Source organism: Sphaerodactylus townsendi, linkage group LG09 (assembly GCF_021028975.2).
Source record: "Sphaerodactylus townsendi isolate TG3544 linkage group LG09, MPM_Stown_v2.3, whole genome shotgun sequence".
Taxonomy (NCBI): Eukaryota; Metazoa; Chordata; class Lepidosauria; order Squamata; family Sphaerodactylidae; genus Sphaerodactylus; species Sphaerodactylus townsendi.
In genome coordinates this window covers 15,590,657-15,612,038 of record NC_059433.1, presented here as the reverse complement: position 1 = coordinate 15,612,038, position 21,382 = coordinate 15,590,657, and the positions used below count along the sequence as shown (strand labels likewise).

At 43.9% G+C, this 21,382-nt stretch overlaps 1 protein-coding gene across 1 annotated transcript in view; it reads left to right on the top strand.

The window, feature by feature from the left end:
* Positions 1 to 21,146, top strand: part of VPS4B (vacuolar protein sorting 4 homolog B) — a 50,953-nt gene extending 29,807 nt beyond the window's left edge. The window contains exons 7-11 of the mRNA XM_048507986.1: positions 2,807 to 2,955; positions 3,144 to 3,225; positions 3,928 to 4,147; positions 10,838 to 10,975; positions 18,961 to 21,146. Of these exons, the coding sequence (XP_048363943.1) occupies positions 2,807 to 2,955; positions 3,144 to 3,225; positions 3,928 to 4,147; positions 10,838 to 10,975; positions 18,961 to 19,062 (691 nt within the window). The 3' untranslated portion in view covers positions 19,063 to 21,146. The remainder of the gene's footprint in view (positions 1 to 2,806; positions 2,956 to 3,143; positions 3,226 to 3,927; positions 4,148 to 10,837; positions 10,976 to 18,960) is intronic.
* Positions 21,147 to 21,382: the final 236 nt, after the last annotated feature.

Genomic DNA, 21,382 nt, shown 5'->3' with positions numbered 1-21,382 from the left:
GGGCATTTGGCATTACTGTGAACACTTAGCAAACTACAGAAGTACTCTTCAAGGTACTAACTAGCACCTGCTGCCCTTTCTACCATCAGCCTCAGTTGGCACTTCCGGTGGAATGGCATTTCAATTTGGTTGAGCTTCTGAGTGCTCCCAGACTATACATTGCAGATAGGGGCTATTTTGCCAGCTGTAGGGAAAATAGCTGGCACCTTCCCAGATATTGGGGACGTTGAATTTGGCAGATGGACTGGAAGGGTCTGGATCTTAGACCCACTAATTAAAAAAAACCCAGAATCAGCTGTAAGTGAGCTGATGTGCTCTTGGAAACAGCCTCCTCCCTCTTTTTGTTTTTCTCCTTGTTAGTGCTTCTTTTCTTCTCTTTCCCTTTTTATCTTTTTTTTTTTAATACCATCAGCCTCAGTCAAAACGCCAGCCTTCTAAGGACTCTTAGCAGAGCCAGAAGACCCCTTTCTGTCTAATGCATTTGCCAGGGCCAACTATAGTTATCTGGGTTTTATGCTCAGTGGCAGTTGACAGTTTTGTCGAATGGATGAATTCTATACATTCTTTCATACAATTTTCCCATACTGCAGATCTGATTTCTATCAACTTTTTAGACACCGCAGTGTTTGTTACTCCAACTGGCTCATTATCAGTGAAACCTAGGCCCTTTCTGCACGGGCCGGAATCACCGATTCCGTCCTGGTAAAACATCGTTTGGGGGTGAACGCTTCACACAGGCTGCGCTGCAAAAACGATGCAGTGCTGCTCTTTCCCTCCCCAAACGTTGTTTTCAAACTTTGCTCAGGAAACGGCAGCAGGTGGAAGCCGGCGTATTCCCTGCTCCAGCCCCAGATGGCTTCTTATCTTGTCCTGACTTCTGTCACTCTGAGGAGGCCAGGAGACACTCCTCCTGGCCTCCATTGCTGCCGCCGTCGCTCTGGCCATGGGGGCGTATCCCCTGGCCTCCTCAGAGCAATGGACAGTCGAACAAGGTAAGAAGCCATTTGGGGGGCTGCGTGGCTGTGCGGAGCCTGTTCCACCAGCTGCGAAGCCCGTGGAGCCATTCATGCAAACGGCCCCAGGGCTGGCATCGGCATGAATCATGGTGATGCAGCCCCGCAAATCTGGCCTCGCAGAAACGGCCCAAATGTCAAGCCAGTTGACAAGAGCATCCCTCTCCATTATTGCTCAAACCATCCCAAGCATCTAAAAAATAGTCTTCCATTTAGTCGGCTCCTAAGAATTAAAAGGAAGTCTACTGAGATGGGGAATTCAGGTAGGTGGGGAATAATCTGATTAAATGATATGCCTCCAGAGACTGGAGCAAAACAGAACTGATACCTCATAAGTTGTAGGCAGGAATTACATTCCACCACTGAAGAAGTCTTCACAAAAAGTGACCCACAATCTGCATTCTGGATTGGAGCCATGTATACTACTAAATAAACTACTAGCGGGGCCTGGCCACGCGTTGCTGTGGCTTATTGCAGTGAAATGGGAAAGGAACAGTAGCAGCAAATCAATTGCAGAGGCCAGCAGTACGTGCTCATGCAAACACAGCCTGATACTGTGCTATGTCATTGATGTGTGTGCCCGCATTCCTTGGGGGGGCGGGGAATGGAAAGGCACCCCTCCCACACATCTAGGCTGGCTGGTCATGATCCTTTACCTGGGAGTAAGTTTGGTTGGTGGCAATGGGTGTCGCTTCTGAGGAAACCCTCTGAGGGGCTCATGGTTGCTGTACCGAGCTTACTCCTGAGTAATGCATGCCTGGTTTTCTTAACTGTAACTGCAGTATTCAGGGAATCTAGGGTGCCTGGCCCCTCCCTCCCGTCCCTTGCATGCCACCCCTCCCTCCCTTCCCTTTCCCTCTGCTAGGGTGGGTGGGTCATATCAAGATTCTGGGCCCCCTGCCTCCCCTCCCTTGCATGCCACCCTCACTCTCTCCCCTCTCTCACTTCTCTTCCCTTGCATGCCTCCCCCTCCATCCCTTTCCTCTCCCTCCCTCTCTTCCCTTGCATGCCACCCCTCCCTCTCCCTCATGTGTATGTATGTGTATGTGTTTCACTTCCACTCGAGTGACTGCCTATGTACTGTTTCCACTGCTCATATCTGGCCATCTGAGTGAACATTCTAAGCTGCATGAACATTCTAAGGGTGACAGTTACAAACAGGCAGCTGCATGTCCTTCACCATCGAGCGCCAGAAAAAGGGTGTTTTACCTGGGCCAGGTGTGAAATTTCAGGTATGTGAACATCTAAAAACACTCTCACCTGGCTGACTATAGTGGCTGGGAATTTTCAGAGGAATTGGCCCAGTAGTTACTGAGTTATACTATCATCAACAAAAACACTGTTAGCTTTTTATGTATATAGATGACTCATGCAGTGAGCTAATGAGGTCTTACTTTTGTGCAGACCATAAGAGATGTATGCTATTTTTGCTGCTTATACTCTGTGCAGGGATAATTGTCCTTAAGGGTCAGGAGACGTCCCGTTTGTCCTTAAATGCAACCTCTCTTTGGTGGGCAAATCGCCACCAGTTTTTTGGTGTATCTTTGTAAGTATTATGTAAATCTATTAATATTTACAGAAGATCACCAGACACTTATTAAAACTGCACATGCACTTGGCAACACCACTGCTTCTCCTGGTCGCACAGGAAATTATGTCAATGTGTTGGGACTCTGGCCTTCACTGCCATTTTCTCTCACCTCTGCTGAGATGCTGAGCCATATTGAGGGAGGCATAATCTGCTACAGTACTGTAAATTCTCTCCTAGTATAAGACCGTCGTCTCTTTCACAGGTTAGTGAAGAATTTATTCCAACTTGCTCGAGAAAACAAGCCTTCCATTATCTTCATTGATGAAATCGACTCTTTGTGTGGTTCCAGAAGTGAAAATGAAAGTGAGGCTGCTAGACGAATTAAAACAGAGTTTCTAGTTCAGATGCAAGGTAAGATTGTGACTCTTCAGGGATGGCTAAAAAATAGGGTTACCTGTAAGGTACAGCTTGTGTTAGATCACCCAGGATTATCTTAGCATTTAGAAGATGGCAGGTGTTAAAATGGTTTATGGAGTTCCATGCTGTGCCTTATTTAAAAGTTATGGGCACTGATTTTCACTTTGTTCATTCCAATTTAGGAGTTGGAGTAGACAATGATGGAATTTTAGTTCTGGGAGCTACAAATATACCTTGGGTCCTAGATTCTGCCATCAGAAGAAGGTAATGTATAATTCTATTTATCTTACAACCCAGTTCCTCATATGGACACTTTTTTCCTTTTTTTACTGGGAAGAGAAAAAATCAAGCCCCCAAAAATTGTTTACCAATTCATACAGATGGTTACTTGACTAGACAAGCTATTGTCCTATCAGTCTCTTGTCATTTGCATTTTAATAACATGTTTCAAATATGTTGGAGGGAGGGGCGGAGGGGTTTTTTGCCATCAAGTCACAGGGTTTTCATGGCACAAGCCATTCAGAGATGTTTTGCTATTGCCCGCCTCTGCACCCTGACCCTGATATTGCTATTGCCTGCCTCCGCACCTTGACCTGGCTTGAAGGTCTCCCATGCAAATACTTCCCAGGATGAGATCAGGATAGCCAGATGCTATCCAGGTCAGGGCAGTGTAAAAATTAGGACAGTCTAATTGATGTGTCAGTCATGGGGTAGAGTACACTTGATCTCAGCAAGCCACAATGCGGTGTGAGTGCTTCCAAAAATCACTGCAAGCTTGGCTGTGCCATCTTTTAAATTAGAAATGACAACATGTCACGTTTTTTCTTTGTGATTTTTTTTAAAGTTGCAGCATATGTCTTTTTTGTTCTACCTATTTTTTCTAGGCAGGGAGACAAACTTGAGTTTGAATGGGTGGTGTACTACTGTCTTCAGCATTTGATGTCTTGACCTTTCTTCCCCAATAAGGTTTGAGAAGCGCATTTACATTCCCTTGCCGGAGGATCATGCAAGGGCGGCCATGTTTAAGCTTCATCTCGGGTCCACGCCAAACAGTTTGAGTGAAACAGATTATCGAGACCTCGGAAAGCGGACGGATGGCTATTCCGGGGCTGATATAAGCATAATCGTGCGAGATGCTTTGATGCAGCCTGTTAGGAAAGTTCAATCAGCCACACACTTTAAGAAAGTAAGTAGACAAACTTCTCTTTTTCTCCCCTACGATCATTCCCTTGGTCATTTTTGGGATGTTCGTTGGAATATGTTGTCATGATATAAAAAAAGAAAGGTTCACAAAAGGGTCATCTTCAAGTCAGCAGAAGTTTGCCCAACTCAGAGGCCGGAGACAGTAAGTCTAGGGTGAAGTAACAACAGTTGACCTTTAACATGATTGGTGAGTTCAACTGTGAATCTAGACCAGTGGTGGCGAACCTTTGGCACTCCAGATGTTATGGACTACAATTCCCATTAGCCCCTACAATTGGCCATGCTGGCAGGGGCTGATGGGAATTGTAGTCCATAACATCTGGAGTGCCAAAGGTTCGCCACCACGGGTCTAGACCAATGAGAGGCTGTTGCAGGGGCGGGGGGAAAGTATCCTGCTTGTTGATTGCATTGTATATGCTAAGTTCTGAGACTGAGTTGAGTCTAAGTTCAGTGTATGTGTTCAACTTTGTTCTTGCTGAAGAGTACTGTTTAGTCTTATAGTCTTGTATAGTATAGACTTGTGTAATTTTACAACTGCAAAAGTAAAACCTTCCTATGGAAAGAACATCTTCCGTGGAGAGTATTCTTTTCAAAGTGTGGTAGGAGGCTGCAGTGAGTGCAAGGAGACTATAGACCTTCTCATCTTACCAGAGTAGCTCCGCTTTAAACTCTGCTGATATATGTGATATCAGTTATTCCACTCCTTCCATGAAAAGGGAGCAAAATTGTCAGCAGGAGTATAATTGATGGCTACAAATATTTTATTTGGGGGGGGCGGGGAACCTCAGATTTATAATAAAGAGCCAGTCTTAAGCCAACTGGAATTAAACTGCATCTGCTGGGGCCGACACAAAAGTGGCTTGTACATCCAGCTCACCACCAAAAATCTTAAGATGGAGGAAGGGAGGAGGCATGAGCACGCTAAGAGAAGAAGAAGAAGAAGAGTTTGGATTTATAACCCCCCTTTCTCTCCTGCAGGAGACTCCAAGGGGCTTACAATCTCCTTGCCCTTCCCCCCCCTCACAACAAACACCCTGTGAGGTGGGTGGGGCTGAGAGAGCTCCGAGAAGCTGTGACTAGCCCAAGGTCACCCAGCTGGCGTGTGTGGGAGTGCACAGGCTAATCTGAATTCCCCAGATAAGCCTCCACAGCTCGGGCGGCAGAGCGGGGAATCAAACCCAGTTCCTCCAGATTAGATACACGAGCTCTTAACTTCCTACGCCACTGCTGGCGGGTGCCAGGTTCCCGCCATTGTGTGAGGTCTGATGACATCATGGACGAGGATTCCAGGATATCACCTGTGGGGGATCTAGTGATGTGAAGTTAGATAGGCAATGATATTGCAGCTTTGTACCACGTGATAATCTTTCAAGATTGGTTGGTTAGTTTGTTTGTTTGTTAGTTTGTTAGGGTGAAGAGGTCAGGTTCAAAACTGTTAGGAAAAGCAGGATAGAGGTAATCACTGTTTTGGTAATTGAATGAAGACATTGTTCAATTATGACTGCCCATAAATTGCTTCTCCGCCCTAGAAATTATCCCCAACCAGGTAGGTAGGAAGAGATCTGGTCACTGTGCAATGAAGGGGCGTGTGCAGAGTGTTTGTAGTCCTAATGTTTGGAGAGTTGATTATTGTTCAGATTTATGTTGATCAGCTGGACTCACCCTGCAGCTTTTAGAGAGGCACCTATGCAGTCACCATAGTCCAGAAGAGCTACGTCACCACTGTGTGCCCTCTGCACCACACAACCAAACACACACGTACAATAACAGAAGATGATTGTTATTTGTTTAGTAGTAATAATAGTATTCATAGCTATAGGCATAACTCTAACTTTTAGTAATGATCAGATTACTGAGCAGATAGGGTTGTTTCTCCCTCCCAGTGTTGAATCTTAGCCAGCCTTGTATTTCTAGAGGGATGGGGAGAGCCAGCGTGATATAGCGGTTGAGAGCAGGTGCACCCAAATCTGGAGAAACGGGTTTGATTCCCCAATCTGCCACTTGAGCTGTGGAGACTTATCTGGGGAACTAATATTAGCCTGTGCACTCCAACGCACGCCAGGTGAGTGACCTTGTACTAGTTGTAGCTCTTCGGAGCTCTCTCAGCCCCACCCACTCACAGGGTGTTTGTTGTTGGGGGAGGGAAAGGAGATTGGGGGAGGGATCCAAACTCTCCTCCTCCTTCTTCTCTTGGTATTGACTCCCTCCTCAGCATGACACCCAGCTCGGTCCCTGGCCCAAAGCCCACAGTTTAGGGAGGGCTCACTGCTTAGACGTCCTCCAGGGACAAGGTATGAACTGCCTCCCAGCTATCAGGCCTTACCTGCCTCTCTGAAACATGAGGAAAATTGCCAGCTGACCTGTCCTTTAAACAGTGACTTAATAGGTGTCATTACCTCCGTGCCACGGAAGGAGTCAGCTGCCCATTTCCTCAAAATTAGCATCTATTAAAGAGAAGTCACTTTTTCCCAGGCCATTTAGCAACTCCGAAATGTGGCACAGGTGCATGTTGGGAAACAGCTGTCAGGAAAGCCATAGGTAGCTCGCAGGCTGCTGATTTAGATTCTTCCACCTTGTAGTGAGAAGTAGGAGGACAAGATTGCCTGAATATTATGCTCCTTCAGTTCTTTGCTCTTGTGTAGTAAAGAAGTAAAGCAAAGCAAAGCCTTTATTGGCATACATAGAACAACAGTGACAAAACACAGCAAACATAAAAATTTTAAAAGGCAAAAAGGATAACCTCAGATATATACATATTATTACTGGCTCTGAATTATTTCCGTAACAAAGCTTGCAACCTCTTCACAAAAGACAGAATCAGAATTGTTCAACAAGAGAAATAATCTAATCGAATCTGTTGACTCAGATTGGAAGAGAGGGTGTAGATTGACATATTTAGATCTAATTTTAGCAAATTTAGTGCAATGTAATAGCTGGTGAGCCAATGTTTCAACTACCTTAGAATTACAGCTACACAACCTTTTAGATTTTTCCAGGTTATTAAACCTGCCATGTAGTAAGGCAGATGGCATAACATTGAATCTAGCAATTGTGAAGGCTCTCCTTGAGCAGGGGTTAGTTAGAAAATATAAGTAGTGGGCCATACGACCCTGCTCAAATGGAATTAAAAATTGTGTGGGAGAGCAAGTTCTTTTAGCTGCTAAATACAGTTAAGATACAATTCCTTGGAACTTAAAGCCTGGCTTAGAGCTCTTAGATTTTGGCTGCGTCTTCATTATCTTCCATCTGAACATTCCCTTGTTTCCTTAATACTCCCAGACACACAGGCTAACCCCTGGTTTTCTCTGATTGAAAATAAAATTGTATCTATCGGTTTGTCTCTCGAATCACTCTACTCTCTTTCCTGCTCAGAAGCGTACAAACTACTCAAAGACCGTCTCTTAGATTAGTAAAGAAGTACTTGTTATGGAGTTTGAACCTCCCAGGGTATTTATGCCTCTTCAGTGGCTTAGTCATAATCCCAAATTTTGGGAGAGGCAAAAACACATGGTTGACAATGACTTTGTTTGTGAGTGAAAAGCATACTCCACATGTTCTAACACACACCCCTTGACCCAGGCAGGCTGTAGCAAAGAGGCTCGTACCTGATTCCAAACAGATTCCAGGCTGAGTGGAATTAGACATTTATTTTTCTGCTTCGTGGCGAGTAAACAGACAAGCCCAAAACAGTATAGTAACTTGCTATTAGTATTGCTATTGCCAGTTTTCTGCCCAGTATTCTGACGTGCCGCTGTGAATTTTAGGGGGGAGAACAAGAAGACACAAACATTTCAGAGAGAAGAGATTATAGGAGGGATCAGAGAGAGATGAATGTGTTCATTGAGGCATTAGCTGGCTCAGTCTGCACATTTCCCATATACTTCTGCAACAAACATGACCATAGCGTTTTCTTTAAAAATGAAAGTTAGTTATTTGGATAAGGGAAGTGTCTTGGGATTTATTTTTATCGGGGGGGGGGGATTTTCCACATATACTGCTTTGTGACTATAATCCTGTTTCTCATTCTCCCAGTACTATCCCTAGCCAAGCAGAAACCAGAGGTTGCACCACATTCTTGAACTATTTTAGGTGGATTGAGATATACTGAATATCACCTGATTCCAGGCACGGAATACAACTTCTGGTTTGGAACACAAAAGCTGGCAGGGGCTGATGGGAATCGCAGTCCATGAACATACGGCTGGCTTCCACTTGGGCCAGAGCCTTTACAGCTCTGGCCCCCACCTGGTGGAACGCTCTCCCACCAGCTGTTCAGGCTCTGCAGGATCTGGTTGAGTTCCGCAGGGCCTGTAAGACAGAGCTGTTCCACCAGGCCTTTGGGGAGCCTAGCCGTTGATAGGGGCCCCTTCCCTCTCCTCCTCTCCTCCCTCTCCTTTATTATAACATCAAGTGGATCCACCGCCTCATCCCCCCTCTGGGGCTCTAGGAGTGAACTGGAAGCTGGCTTTCATCTTGTTTTAACAATGTTAGTTTAATGCTAAGTTTAATAATGTTGTATTTTTAATAAGATAGGGTTTATTATTAGAGCCATATTAACTTATATTTATTGGATTTTAATTTATTATTGTGCTCTGTTATATGTTGTTGACGGCCCTGAGCCCTTCGGGGGAGGGCGGTCTATAAACCCAATAAATAATAATAATAATAATAATAATAATAATAATAATAATAATAATAATAATAATAATAATAATAATAATAATAATAAAATAAAACATCTGACCAGAGTTGGACCGCCTTGGTGTAGTTCCACATGAACAAATTCCTCTGGTGGCGGATGTCAAGGAACTCAGTCCTTCGATTCAGTTTGTTCTCTCACCCACTGGCTCAGGCTTCAGGCCTACCATAGGAAAGTTTAAAGTGGAAAGTAACTGTGCTGTTGCTTAAGATTCAGCAAAGCTGCGTCTTCTAGCAACTGAGACAGGAGCCCAGGTGCTGAGTGGAGGTCACCTCTATCCTGACTCTCCTCCCAGTCTCCCAAGTCTGGAACGGTGGAGCCGCATTCCAGCTAATTAGCAGGTGAAATGAAGAGCCTTGGCATCTGTGAGTAATGGGAAGACTTAGCCACTGTCTGGCTCTGACCTTCTGGGTCAGCTGGAAAGCATCGGGGTTACGAGATTAATTGACATCACCAGTCACAGATCTGATTGATCCGTGGGCCTAGACCAGGGGTCTGCAACCTGCGGCTCTCCAGATGTTCATGGACTACAAACCCCATCAGCCCCTGCCAGCATGGCCAACTGCTGCTTAAATTTTAATTGGTTAATAGGTTAAGTTTTGTGTGATTGCTGTTCTGAATAACAGCCGTGTTGTGAGCTGCCTCGAGCCCTTTGGGGGTGAGGCGGCTTATAAGTCAATTAATTAATTAATTAATCAATCAATCAATCAATCAATCAATCTGGGGAGCCGCAGGTTGCAGACCCCTGGCCTAGACCAATTCAGACCCCTGGCCACAAAGTTTAGTATTTCCCACCTAAGTTCTTGATGCAGTATTAGTGAGTCCTTGACCCACCTTGAGACATTGTGATTCCCTACTTCAGTGATGGTGAACCTTTTCGAGACCGAGTGCCCAAATTGCAACCCAAAACCCACTTACTTATCGCAAAGTGCCAACATGGCAATTTAACCTGAATACTGAGGTTTTAGTTTAGAAAAAAACGGTTGGCTCCAAGGCATGTGTTACTCAGGAGTAAGCTTGGTGAAGCAACCGTGCAACACTTCAAATGGGTGAACCACGATCCTAGGAGGGTTTACTCAGAAGCAAGCCCCATTGCCAGCAACCAAGCTTACTCCCAGGTAAAGGATCATGCCCAGGTCAGCCTAGATGTGTGTGTGTGGGGGGGTGATTTTCCACCCCCCTCCCACGTGAGTGCCCATAGAGAGGGCTCTGAGTGCCACCTCTGGCACCCGTGCCATAGGTTCGCCACCACTGCCCTACTTGTTATGTGGTTCAGACATGCCACCGAGCCATTCTGACTCTCAGAAAGAGCGAACTTTCCCTGATGGAGGATTTTAGCAGGAAGGGTAACATCTGGTAATTTGAACCAATGGTATAACTGTGTCATTAGTCCTTGTTATTTTAATCTTTGTTTCTCATTTTTCTTTTAGTAATATTCTTGCACGATTGCAATAAATCACTTTCATGATACCTTGTGATTTTTATATTCAGGTGGCTTGAAATCTAATTCCAGTACCTAGACCTATGTAGCGACCGAGTTGATTTGTTTTGTGAACAAATGCTTTACCTTGCAGGGTGAATTTCTAAACTTCAATCCTGGCAAGGTTGGAAGTTTGCCCCCTTGACTTCTGGCTGCTTGGTTAGGGAAAAGGGGCAGGTGGCAGCTACCAGGTCTAAGGCGTGAGGATTCATACCTCCGGGTTTTGTAATTTTGTGTTTGATGGCCCGGTCAGAAAATCCATTGGACTTGGAGTTCTTGACAATGGAGCCCTCTTCCAGCAGAGCTAGTCTTCTTCCACCCATGGAAGTCTCCACCTTTAATATTGCCAGGCATTTGCATCCAGCCCAATTTGCACAACGCTGACTTGTTAGTTTCCTCTCTAATGTTTCCTACTGAGATTAAACTGAACTTCTTCCTTGTCTGAATGTCTAGGTATTTTCAGTCTTGCGACTCAACTCTCATTTCTTTCCAAGGTGAAAGGACCATCACTGGCTGATCCAAACATGTTGGTAGATCTGTTCACCCCGTGTTCTCCAGGAGATCCCAACGCCATTGAAATGACATGGATGGACGTTCCAGGGGATAAACTACTGGAGCCTGTTGTCTCCATGGTCAGTCTTATTTTTGCTCTCAAACTGTCAATTAAGTTTTTGAAGGTTGCTAATTAATGGTGCCTTAATTTTCAAGCAATATTAAGCTCCTGGTAGATCTGGCTGGATCGCATGCTGCCTTTCCCAATTACTCAAGACATCCAGATCCCTTCTATTGTACAACATCAATTTCCCACACTCAAACCACACACCTCCCTGTTTTCATTCCCTTCTCAGAGCACATGAGTTTCTTTCCCACTTGCTGACGAGGCACTCTCTGCTTCATCATAGCAGACTTCTGTGCTTCATAATAGTATTTGTGAGTTTAAAACATTCGAGTGGCTGTGGTCGGATGGTTTACCAGACGCTGATGGGCCTTCAGTTGTTCACTGCGTAGCCACTTTCTGTGGTTCAAAACAGTTCCTGCCAGACAAGTAGTTTGCCAGGCCTGTTGCTCAAGCTGCCCTGTGGCAAAAGTATTATTGGTAGATGAGTCAACAGAAATGTTTACACAGGCCAGTGTAAATGTACGTTCTTAAATGCACAACTATGAAAGCCACTGCCTTGCCCAGTTGCTCTTTCTGTGAAATTTCTAAAGTTGGAAGACTGTTAATGAAAAAATGGCAAACGAACGCAGTCCACGGGCTGAGGACAAAGAATGATCATACTCTCTCTGTTGCTGAAAACTGTTAATTGCATTAGTGGTTTAGGTACTTATAAAGTTGGGGTGCTGTGTGGTTTCCGGGCTGTATGGCCGTGTTCTAGCAGCATTCTCTCCTGACGTTTCGCCTGCATCTGTGGCTGGCATCTTCAGAGGATCTGATGGATCAGATCCTCTGAAGTTGCCATCAGATGCCATCAGATCCTCTGAAGATGCCAGCCACAGATGCAGGCGAAACGTCAGGAGAGAATGCTGCTAGAACATGGCCATACAGCCCGGAAACCACACAGCACCCCAGTGATTCCAGCCATGAAAGCCTTCGACAATACTTGTAAAGTTATTGCATAAGTGTTGAACCCCTTTTCCCTCTCTCTGCCCCAAGGACGTCTCTGAACAGAAGGAATACCCAGTCAGTCAAGATGCTGATTTCACAATTACCTCCATTGTAGCCCTTTTACAGTTTTATCAAGAGTATTTACTTTTTAAAGAAATAACTCTGAGGGGAAGGAGCGGGAGGCGGGTTATGGCCCACCCACCCTTGGCAGAAGGGGGAGGATGACCAACATCTGGTCGTGGCCCACCCACCCGGAAGGGTAGGGAGGAAGAGGATGGATGGGGCCCAGCATCTGGTCGTGACCCACTTATCCTGTAATATTAAGCTCTTGGTAAATCTGGCTGTTACAGGAAAAATATAGATACACACACACATGCATACGTACAATACCTTTGTCTCTAGATTGAGTCACAAAGCACTATCTTCAGGGAATGGCACATCGGGGGTGGGGGGGTGGGTATTGCTTCTTCAATGTACCCTTGTGCCATGTCCCAAACTGCTTTTGGAAAACAACCTCCATTTCATAGTGGTTTGCAAAATGGCGTGGTAACTGCTGTTTTAAATAAGTTAAACTCTTTTGGAGTCTCATGACTGATATCACAGTCTGAGATTGCAGACCCAACTTTTCTTGCTTGGGAGCAAAGCCTATTGTACTCAGTTGGACTTACCTATTAAGGTAAACAGGGCCAGCATTTAAAACAAACTTTACTACAAAAAACATGCAGCAATGTCCACAGAAAAGAAAGCATCCAGCAGTGTTTTTGGAGAATGACACACATCACATTTCTGAATGTTAGTCAGTGCTCTTAGCTACAACAATATGCAAGTTATTCATAAAACTGGATTTAGAGTAGGTCAGGAAGTAATACAGTAACTCCACCTGAGGTAATTCCTGCTATGGCAGATAATCACAGCCTGTCTATTACTAAGAAGCATTAAATGTTGTGGCATGAATTATGTTCCACTGGGACCTGCCATAGGACTCTAGGATTGCAAATGTAGCTTGGAGCTTGTGAAACCAGCAGCCGGCTTTATTGACATGGGAAGCGTTTGGATCTTTATTGTGCCCCTGACTTTATTCTCTTTTTATTTGAAAGCTTAGGGGTTTTTTTTTACCTTTGGGCTAAATAAAATATACAGCTTCTCTTCACACCAACAGGAAACCGTGGCTAGGAGAGGAGGATAGACTCTGAATAAACTGTTCCTGTGCTTAATCCCACACCTCTGTAACTGGTTCTTCTTTGTTCTGTTTCCAGAGTTCGGGGTTTATTGTTTTGGCAGGCTTGGCTCGCCAGTTGTTCAGTGCTGAGCAGGTCGAGATTCCAAGGGATGAGACTTCAAATAGAGGAGAAGTTTCACACTGAAATTTCACCACAGGTTTTTCCAACATGAGATGCTAGTGCTTTGTAGATAAGATTGCAGTTGATGGTGTATACCAGTGATGGCGAACCTTTTCGAGACCGAGTGCCCAAACTGCAACCCAAAACCCACTTATTTATCGCAAAGTGTCAACACGGCAATTTAACCTGAATACTGAGGTTTTCGTTTAGAAAAAACGGTTGGCTCTGAGGCACGTGTTACTCGGGAGTAAGCTTGGTGGTAGTCGGTGGCTTTGCTTTGAAGCAATCCTGCAACTCTGTCAATGGGTGAATCACGACCCTAGTAGGGTTTACTCAGAAGCAAGCCCCATTGCCAGCAACTGAGCTTACTCCCAGGTAAAGGATCGCGCTTTAGTTCTTTGCATGAAAATCAGTGGGGTTTAACAGCGCTTAACAGGGTTACCTGTACTGCTTACCCAAAACTAGGTCTTAGGTTTAAGGCTAATAATCGAGCCCAGCGGCCCAGGCCAGCCTAGATGTGTGTGCGGGGGAGGCGCGATTCCCCCCCACATGATGAACTCTGTGTGTGCCCACAGAGAGGGCTCTGAGTGCCACCTCTGGCACCCGTGCCATAGGTTCGCCATCACTGGTTTATACAGATCCCTACAGGGAGGATGAACATTGGTGTTTGTATTTTTAAACAGATTTTTTTAAAAAATCTGATGAATTTGCTTTTTGAGGGAAAAACCCTACATAAGAGTTAAGTAAGACACATTATAGCTCAAATATATCTCAGAATTGGGAATAGGAGACAGTATATTCACAATATTTTAAATAAATATTCTAAGCACATGTTTAAGAAAAATGTTGCAATTGAGTTCCAGTAATTGATGGATTAGAGACACACTCTTATGGGCTTCTACATATGGGACATCTACATAGGTTATTTTTATGTTTATTTATTCAGTTTATATACTATTCTTCCCTTTGCAGGCTCAGGGTAGCTTCCAAAATGAAACACAACAGTGAAACCAATAAAACACCACCGTCTTTCCTATAACAATCTAATACAATTTATCTAGATGGTGTAAAAACTCCAACAATTGAAACGTTCGTAGCAATTTAAAAGGGGGATAAACACAACAATGTTAATAGCAGGATGGGAACAGAGAGGCCTGCAGGGTGGAATATTGTTGTTCCCTGAACCATAGGCCTGGCGGAACAACTCTGTCTTACAGGCCCCAGGAAATTGTGTCAGATTCTGCAGGGCCCAAGTCTCAGAAGGAGCAGCAGTGGCGTAGTGGCTAAGAGCAGTGACTAAGAGCAGGTGCACTCTGATCTGGAGGAACCGGGTTTGATTCCCAGCTCTGCCGCTTGAGCTGTGGAGGCTTATCTGGGGAATTCAGATTAGCCTGTACACTCCCACACACGCCAGCTGGGTGACCTTGGGCTAGTCACAGCTTCTCGGAGCTCTCTCAGCCCCACCTACCTCACACGGTGTTTGTTGTGAGGGGGGAAGGGCAAGGAGATTGTAAGCCCCTTTGAGTCTCCTACAGGAGAGAAAGGGGGGATATAAATCCAAACTCTTCTTCTTCCTCTGACAGAAGGTTCCACCAGGCTGGAACCAGGGTAAAAATGCCCTGGCCCTGGGGGAGGCCAGCTGGCCAGCCTAAGGGCCAAGGGTCACCAGCAAGTTGTTAGCTGACCACAGTATTCTTTGGGAGGCATAGCAGGAGAGGCATTCCTGTAGACACGATGGCCCCAGACTGCTTAGAACATTGAAGGTTACCCATGCTGTGTCTAGACTGCAGTTGCGTCTGTATGCTTGTTAGCAACCTAAATGTTCTAAAATAAATAATATATAGTGATGAGAAATAAAATACCAGATCTCAAATCTATTGTCCCTGTGCACATTTGTGTGTAAAGGTTATAATAACTAACAAACATCAACTTTCACTGCTCTGGTTTGTTTTTCTGCCCACCCGCTTTCCTGCTTGCTAGGTCTTGAAAGTGACCTCCTGAATTCCCAAACTTCTGCATACAAAGGCTCCAAACAACGTGTAAATTTTAAGCAAACTGTCTTTAGCGTTGAAATAAAACTGTAGAAACCAAAGAGATTAGTGGCTGTGAAGGTGCCTGGGAATCTTTTTAATTGCTCTTGATACTTGCTCCACTAGTCAGGATTACTTTCATGAAAGTTAAATCGTTTCAATGCTGATATTATTTAGGTCACTATCTTGAAACTAGTTGCAGGCTTACACGTCCATAGAGTCTGTCACTTGTACTCCCACTTAGTTTCCTAAGCCTTGGCATTCATCTTGTTGAACTGAAAAGTACGTGGTAAATGTTGTTTCTTCACATATGCCTGTTAATAGGAATCTGTAAATTTGCAAAGGAGCAGTCTTTTGATTCTGCCAAGCTTTAGAGTTATCGAAATAGAATGGACTTAAAGAATGATTCGTGAAAGCAGTGATTTTTTAAAATTGTGTGGTTTGACTGTAGTTTTTTGTAACGGAAAAAGAAAGCCTTTTTGTGGTTTAGAAATATGTTTATTTTTGTACACGGTGCAAGCAAAGCATACATAAGTTTTTTGCTTTTGTTGCCCTCTTATAAGGGTAAATCAAAATAATTTGGAAATTAAAAATAGTTAACCTGCCTTGGGTATCGGTAAAGGTTTCCCATCAGTGGTAAGTTATGAACAGGCAAATGCCTATAGATCAGTGATGGCGAACCTATGGCACGGGTGCCAGAGGTGGCACTCGGAGCCCTCTCTGTGGGCACGCACACACAGAGTTCGTCATGTGGGGGGCAGAAAATCACCCCCCACCCACACACACATCTAGGCTGGCCTTGGCCACTGAGCATGACATGTGCGCACCACGGTGAGCAGGGAGGACTCGGCTGGCAGGCCTGGTGCCTGTGCTCCGGGTGGCTGCTGCCTGGGGGGGGCGCAGAGGAGGCAGAGATGCTAGAGAGGCACAGAGCAGTGCGCACGGGACTTGCTGGAGGCTAGAGCAGGCTGGCCCCTGCTTGAGCGGGCGGGGCAGAGGAAGAGGGAGCCAACTGGTTTTTTTCTAAACTAAAACCTCAGCATTCAGGTTAAATTGCTGGGTTGGCACTTTGCGATAAATAAGTGGGGTTTGGGTTGCAGTTTGGGCACTCGGTCTCAAAAAGGGTCACCATCACTGCTATAGATTCTACCACATAGATGCCATTGAGAGTGATTCTGGCCGATAGGGGAGTTAATGTAGAGGTTGACAAGCTGTTCTGTTAACTCAAGAGGCCATCCATTCAAATCTCTCTCCAGTGGTGATCTTGTTATGCAGACTTCTGTCTCTCAGTCCCAAGGACAGTATCAGGATATCACCTTACTGTTTGAAAGGTAGACTCTGCAATGTAGTATTGAAGCTGAAAGCTGCTATGTCAGATTACACAGGGAAGCCATTGAAATCCACAAAGGCTGTAATAGCTTTAACAAAAAGGAAGAAAATCTGAAAATCAACAAAACCTGGCTACCAGCATCAAAACATACAAAACTAAAAATCAGAGACAGATACAACTGCAAATGAACTCCATGCCAATGCAATTGCAAATGCAGTTGTGAATGTGATTGCAAATGCGACTGTAAATGGACTCCACTTGGACACATGCAAATGTGCCTCACTTGCCTGTGATGTGGACAAAACATATACCCTCCCACACAATAACTCCACACTGTGCCACAGAGAAAAACACATCTGACCACAACATGCCTCAGAAGAGGCCAGTCACAGATGTGGGCAAAACCTTAGGAGCAAAAACTATCAGACCACAGCCACACAACCCGGAGAACTCACAACAACCAGTAATGTCTATAGCTTTGTGGGCTAATTCAATTTCTGATTGTTTAAGGAGTGTACAATATTCCCTTGCAAAGTGTTTGTTCCTTGCTAAGCTACAGCCTTGTTTTTAAAAAATGGTTTATGCGGTCAGTGTTAACCTCGCAAGATTAGGTCTCCTGTATTGTGAATTATTTGTTCTGCTGATGAAGGATAACTAGAGACGAGGGTCACTAACATATGTCAAAAGCAGTGGAAACAAATAGCATTTCTTATTTGCAAGGGCTGCTGTCAAGTTCTTCCCCTTCCACTTTGTATCCATTGTGATTGTTATACTAAACATTTTCTCATTTTTGCTTTACATTTTGTGTACTGCCATGGAGAAACCAGTTTTTTTTAAAAAAAACCCTAACAATTGACTTATCCAGATGTTTTCCTTATCCAGATGTGAGATTGGGAGAGCCTTGGGCTTTTGTACTCCCCCTTCCCGGTTTTAGTCACTGTGGATTGATCTATCTGCCTAGGCTGGACTAGTACCATGGTACTTTGAATCTCCACTAACCTTGGATATTTGAAATTTAAATTTCATTACATTTATATTCCATCCCTTCCAGGCTCGGTGCAGCTTGCAGTATATAAAAATACACATTTCTCTAAACATTTCATTGTATAGGATTAAGCATAGGTGTCAAACTCATGGCCCTCCAGATGTTATGGACTACAGTTTCCATCATCCCCTGCCAGCGTCATGCTGGCAGGGGATGATGGGAACTGTAGTCCATAACATCTGGAGGGCCACGAGTTTGACACCTGTGGATTAATGGAAATTCTGCTTTCCAATAACTGCAGAAACCCTGTTTTTAATGTGAAGGGAGCAGGATGGAAATGAACTACCGTGTTTCCCCTAATATAAGACAGTGTCTTATATTAATTTTTGCTCCCAAAGATGCACTATGTCTTATTTTCAGGGGATGTCTTATATTTCTGTATTCTGTTCGTCAGGCATGCTTCCAAACAAAAACTTTGCTGCGTCTTACTTTCGGGGGATGCCTTATATTTCACACTTCAGCAAAACCTCTACTATGTCTTATTTTCCGGGGATGTCTTATATTCGGGGAAACAGGGTAATATAAGAACAGCCCCATAATTTCTTTTGTGATGCCTTATAAGGCATGACTGATTGTACGTAAGTAGGTTCAAAGTAGAGTGAGAACGTGTGAGCTTCATGGCTCCAAGTGACATTTTAAATGCTTTTCTATCAGAAGATTCTTCATTTACTGTAGAGAAATGTTCCACCAGAACAGGGGTAGGGAACCTGCTTCTCGAGAGCCGCATGCGGCTCTTCTGCCCTTGCACTGTGGCTCCACGAGCCGAGCCGCCGGCCCCATCCTGCAGGGCGGGCGCATCCACGCGCTTCTCAGAATGAGCGGAGTAAAAGGTAAAAAAAAAAACCCCTATATATATAGTGTTATCTTTATTTTAAATGTCAAAAATTAATTGCAGCTCCAAGTGTTTTCTTTTCCCGTGGAAAACGGGTCCAAATGGCTCTTTGAGTGTTAAAGGTTCCCTACCCCTGCACTAGAAGGAGTCCGCCATCAGAAGATTTCTGACTTACTGGAAGGAGAACCACTGCAGCCAACCAAATCTTGAACATTGCATCTTTTATGCACATTTGCATACTGTCCATACACTTGGTGAAATATGTGCAGAACCGTTTACACTGTTTGCCCGTTTGCCTCCATGTGGTTGTCCTTTCTGATCTGTTCGCTTCTTCCATTGTATAGATCATCTGAAATTGTGAAGCCTTGCACTTCTCTAACAGGTATTCTTTTAAGAACTGTTAAATAACTGCATGTTTTGTTTCTCCGTCACAGGCTGATATGCTGAGATCATCAGCCAACACAAAACCCACTGTGAATGAACAAGACCTGGAAAAGCTAAAGAAGTTCACAGAAGACTTTGGACAGGAAGGCTAATCCAAAGACCGTTTTTACCATAAATGTACTTCCTTCGGATTTCTTGCCTCTCTATTGCCAATAAATGAATCACTTCTTCTTTTCTTTCTACCTGGAAACAAAGAGCTGTTTGCAAGGACCCTTGAGCTTTTTGTATATCACTTTCCAGAAATATCTCTTAAATGTTGTCTTCTGAAAGCATGATACTAGGATCTTATGGCGAAGAAGGTAAACACATTATAAATATATTAAAGTTGACAGCCCTTCCCGGTTTGAGTTTCCATTACTTTAGGCTCTAGGCAATGTACTATCCCTATAGTTATGAATATTTATACATTTTTGCAGTTGTAAAAGAAAACAACTTGGAAAAGTGGCATAAGACCAGTTTGATTGCTCAAAGTTTTCAGTTTATACCAGTTGGCCTGGATAAATAATTGATTTTTTTTTAATCATGCTGCAGAATTTGGGGATAGTGTATACATGTAGTGAAAGAAAATAAAAATAAAATTCAGAAAAAGTGACGGGGCGGGGAATCCAGAAAGAAACTTAACCATGGCCAGTTCTTGCATCAGACCACTGATGTGAAACTTCAGTGGTTTCCCTCCCTTGCTTTGCTGTGGTTGGCAATTGCCTTAAGCCGCTGCAAGCATTGTTTTTAAGAACTCATGACACTGTGCAGTCTACCAGGGGAGATACTTAACATGAAGATCCTCCTCCAGATGAACGTTCTTACTCTTTCTCTCTGGTTTTCACTTAGCTTTGCTCTCTATAGGAGTATAAACCAGGAATAAGAACATAGGGCAAAGTTATGGCCAGGCATTGGTAGAAGGGAAGGTAATCCTACACTCACTTCAAAGGGATTTGGGACCAGGTATGGAGGGCCCTCATCTATACCTCTGATTGACCAAGAAAAGTTGCTCTTACACAAGGTTGTTTTATAACTATCTGACCTGACTGTTTTGGAAATGGATTAACATTTCTCTAAACACACTATAATAGCACTGCAGGCTGTTTTCTAGAGGCCTTTGTTAAAGAGTTACGCATCTTGGAAAAGTGACTGAATGTAACTTACAACACTACAGTGTCAGCACTGAATTTGTGCCTTGTAAGTTTGCCCTGGTTATAGATAAGACACCACTGTAGTATCCGTAATGCAGCACATTGCATTATTGCTTAGAACTGTGCCCACCAGATCTTTGTGCGTTACAGATTTTCAAGTTTATTAAGACCTGTATGGCTACTTTTTTCATGGGCTTTGGTTTCCTTTTTATGTACATATTTTGCGTATTCTCTAAAGTAGGGCAGATGAAAACTTGGTTTTGGGAATGAAGTAAAAAGTTACAACACAACACAAGCTTTTGTTTCTAGAGTTTTTTTCGTTAGCTGAAAAGTGTGTTTTCTACGTTGTCAGAATAAATTTGTTTCTTAGTCATTTGAGACATGTAGAATATTCTGCTCAAAATAAAGCATTGGAATGGGCTTGGATCCTGCCTTGAATTGTCATGAGTGCGGGGTGGGGGGGGGGGAGTTTTGCTGCTTTTCCCCTCCCCCACAGGTTCTCTGATTCTTCCTCACAGCTACTCCTGGTTGTCCCTCTATTCCCCGTGCGGGGAGTGGGTGTTAAGCTTCTGCAGGAAGAATGAATTGGGTCGAAATTGCCCCCTCGCCTCATCATAAGTATTCTAGGCAGCACACAAGCCACGATATTCTAAGACTTGGTGAAAGAATCTTTGAGCATACCCTTGAAGTGCACTTTACTTAGAGTTCTTCACTGCACTGTGTCATTTTCATAATACTTTAGTATTTATACAATGGAAAGATTTTTTCAGAGCAATCTTCTTTCTGCCCTGTTATTGCGTTGTGTGTGCCTAGTAGTCATCCCACTTAATTCCATAAAGCTGCTTCCGGTGCCTGCTGTTTTGTACCTGTTTTCAACAATGTACACACTTGAAAAACCTAAGAATTGAGACTCAACTGCAACACGAGTTTAGTTTTATCCTATATTATTGTTGGCATTTAGCATTGGGATCCTATAGGCTGAGATCACAATCGGAGCTCTTCTGTAATGGCTTAAATTCTAAAATAAAATAAATTTGATTTTATAATTCCATTTGCTTGGATAACTACTTGTAGAGGTCTTGCACTGATTACCAGTTTGGGCAGCATTGTAGTTCATGGGTATATTGTGTATTCTGAATTAGTCCCCATCGTTTTAATGGAAGTGCTCTCTTCACCCAAATTTATGCTAACAAAACGTTCAGGATTCTCAATGTTTCAAAGTTTGACTATTCTTTCATTACCATCATCATTTAGCCTTTATTTGGCATAAACAGTATAAAGT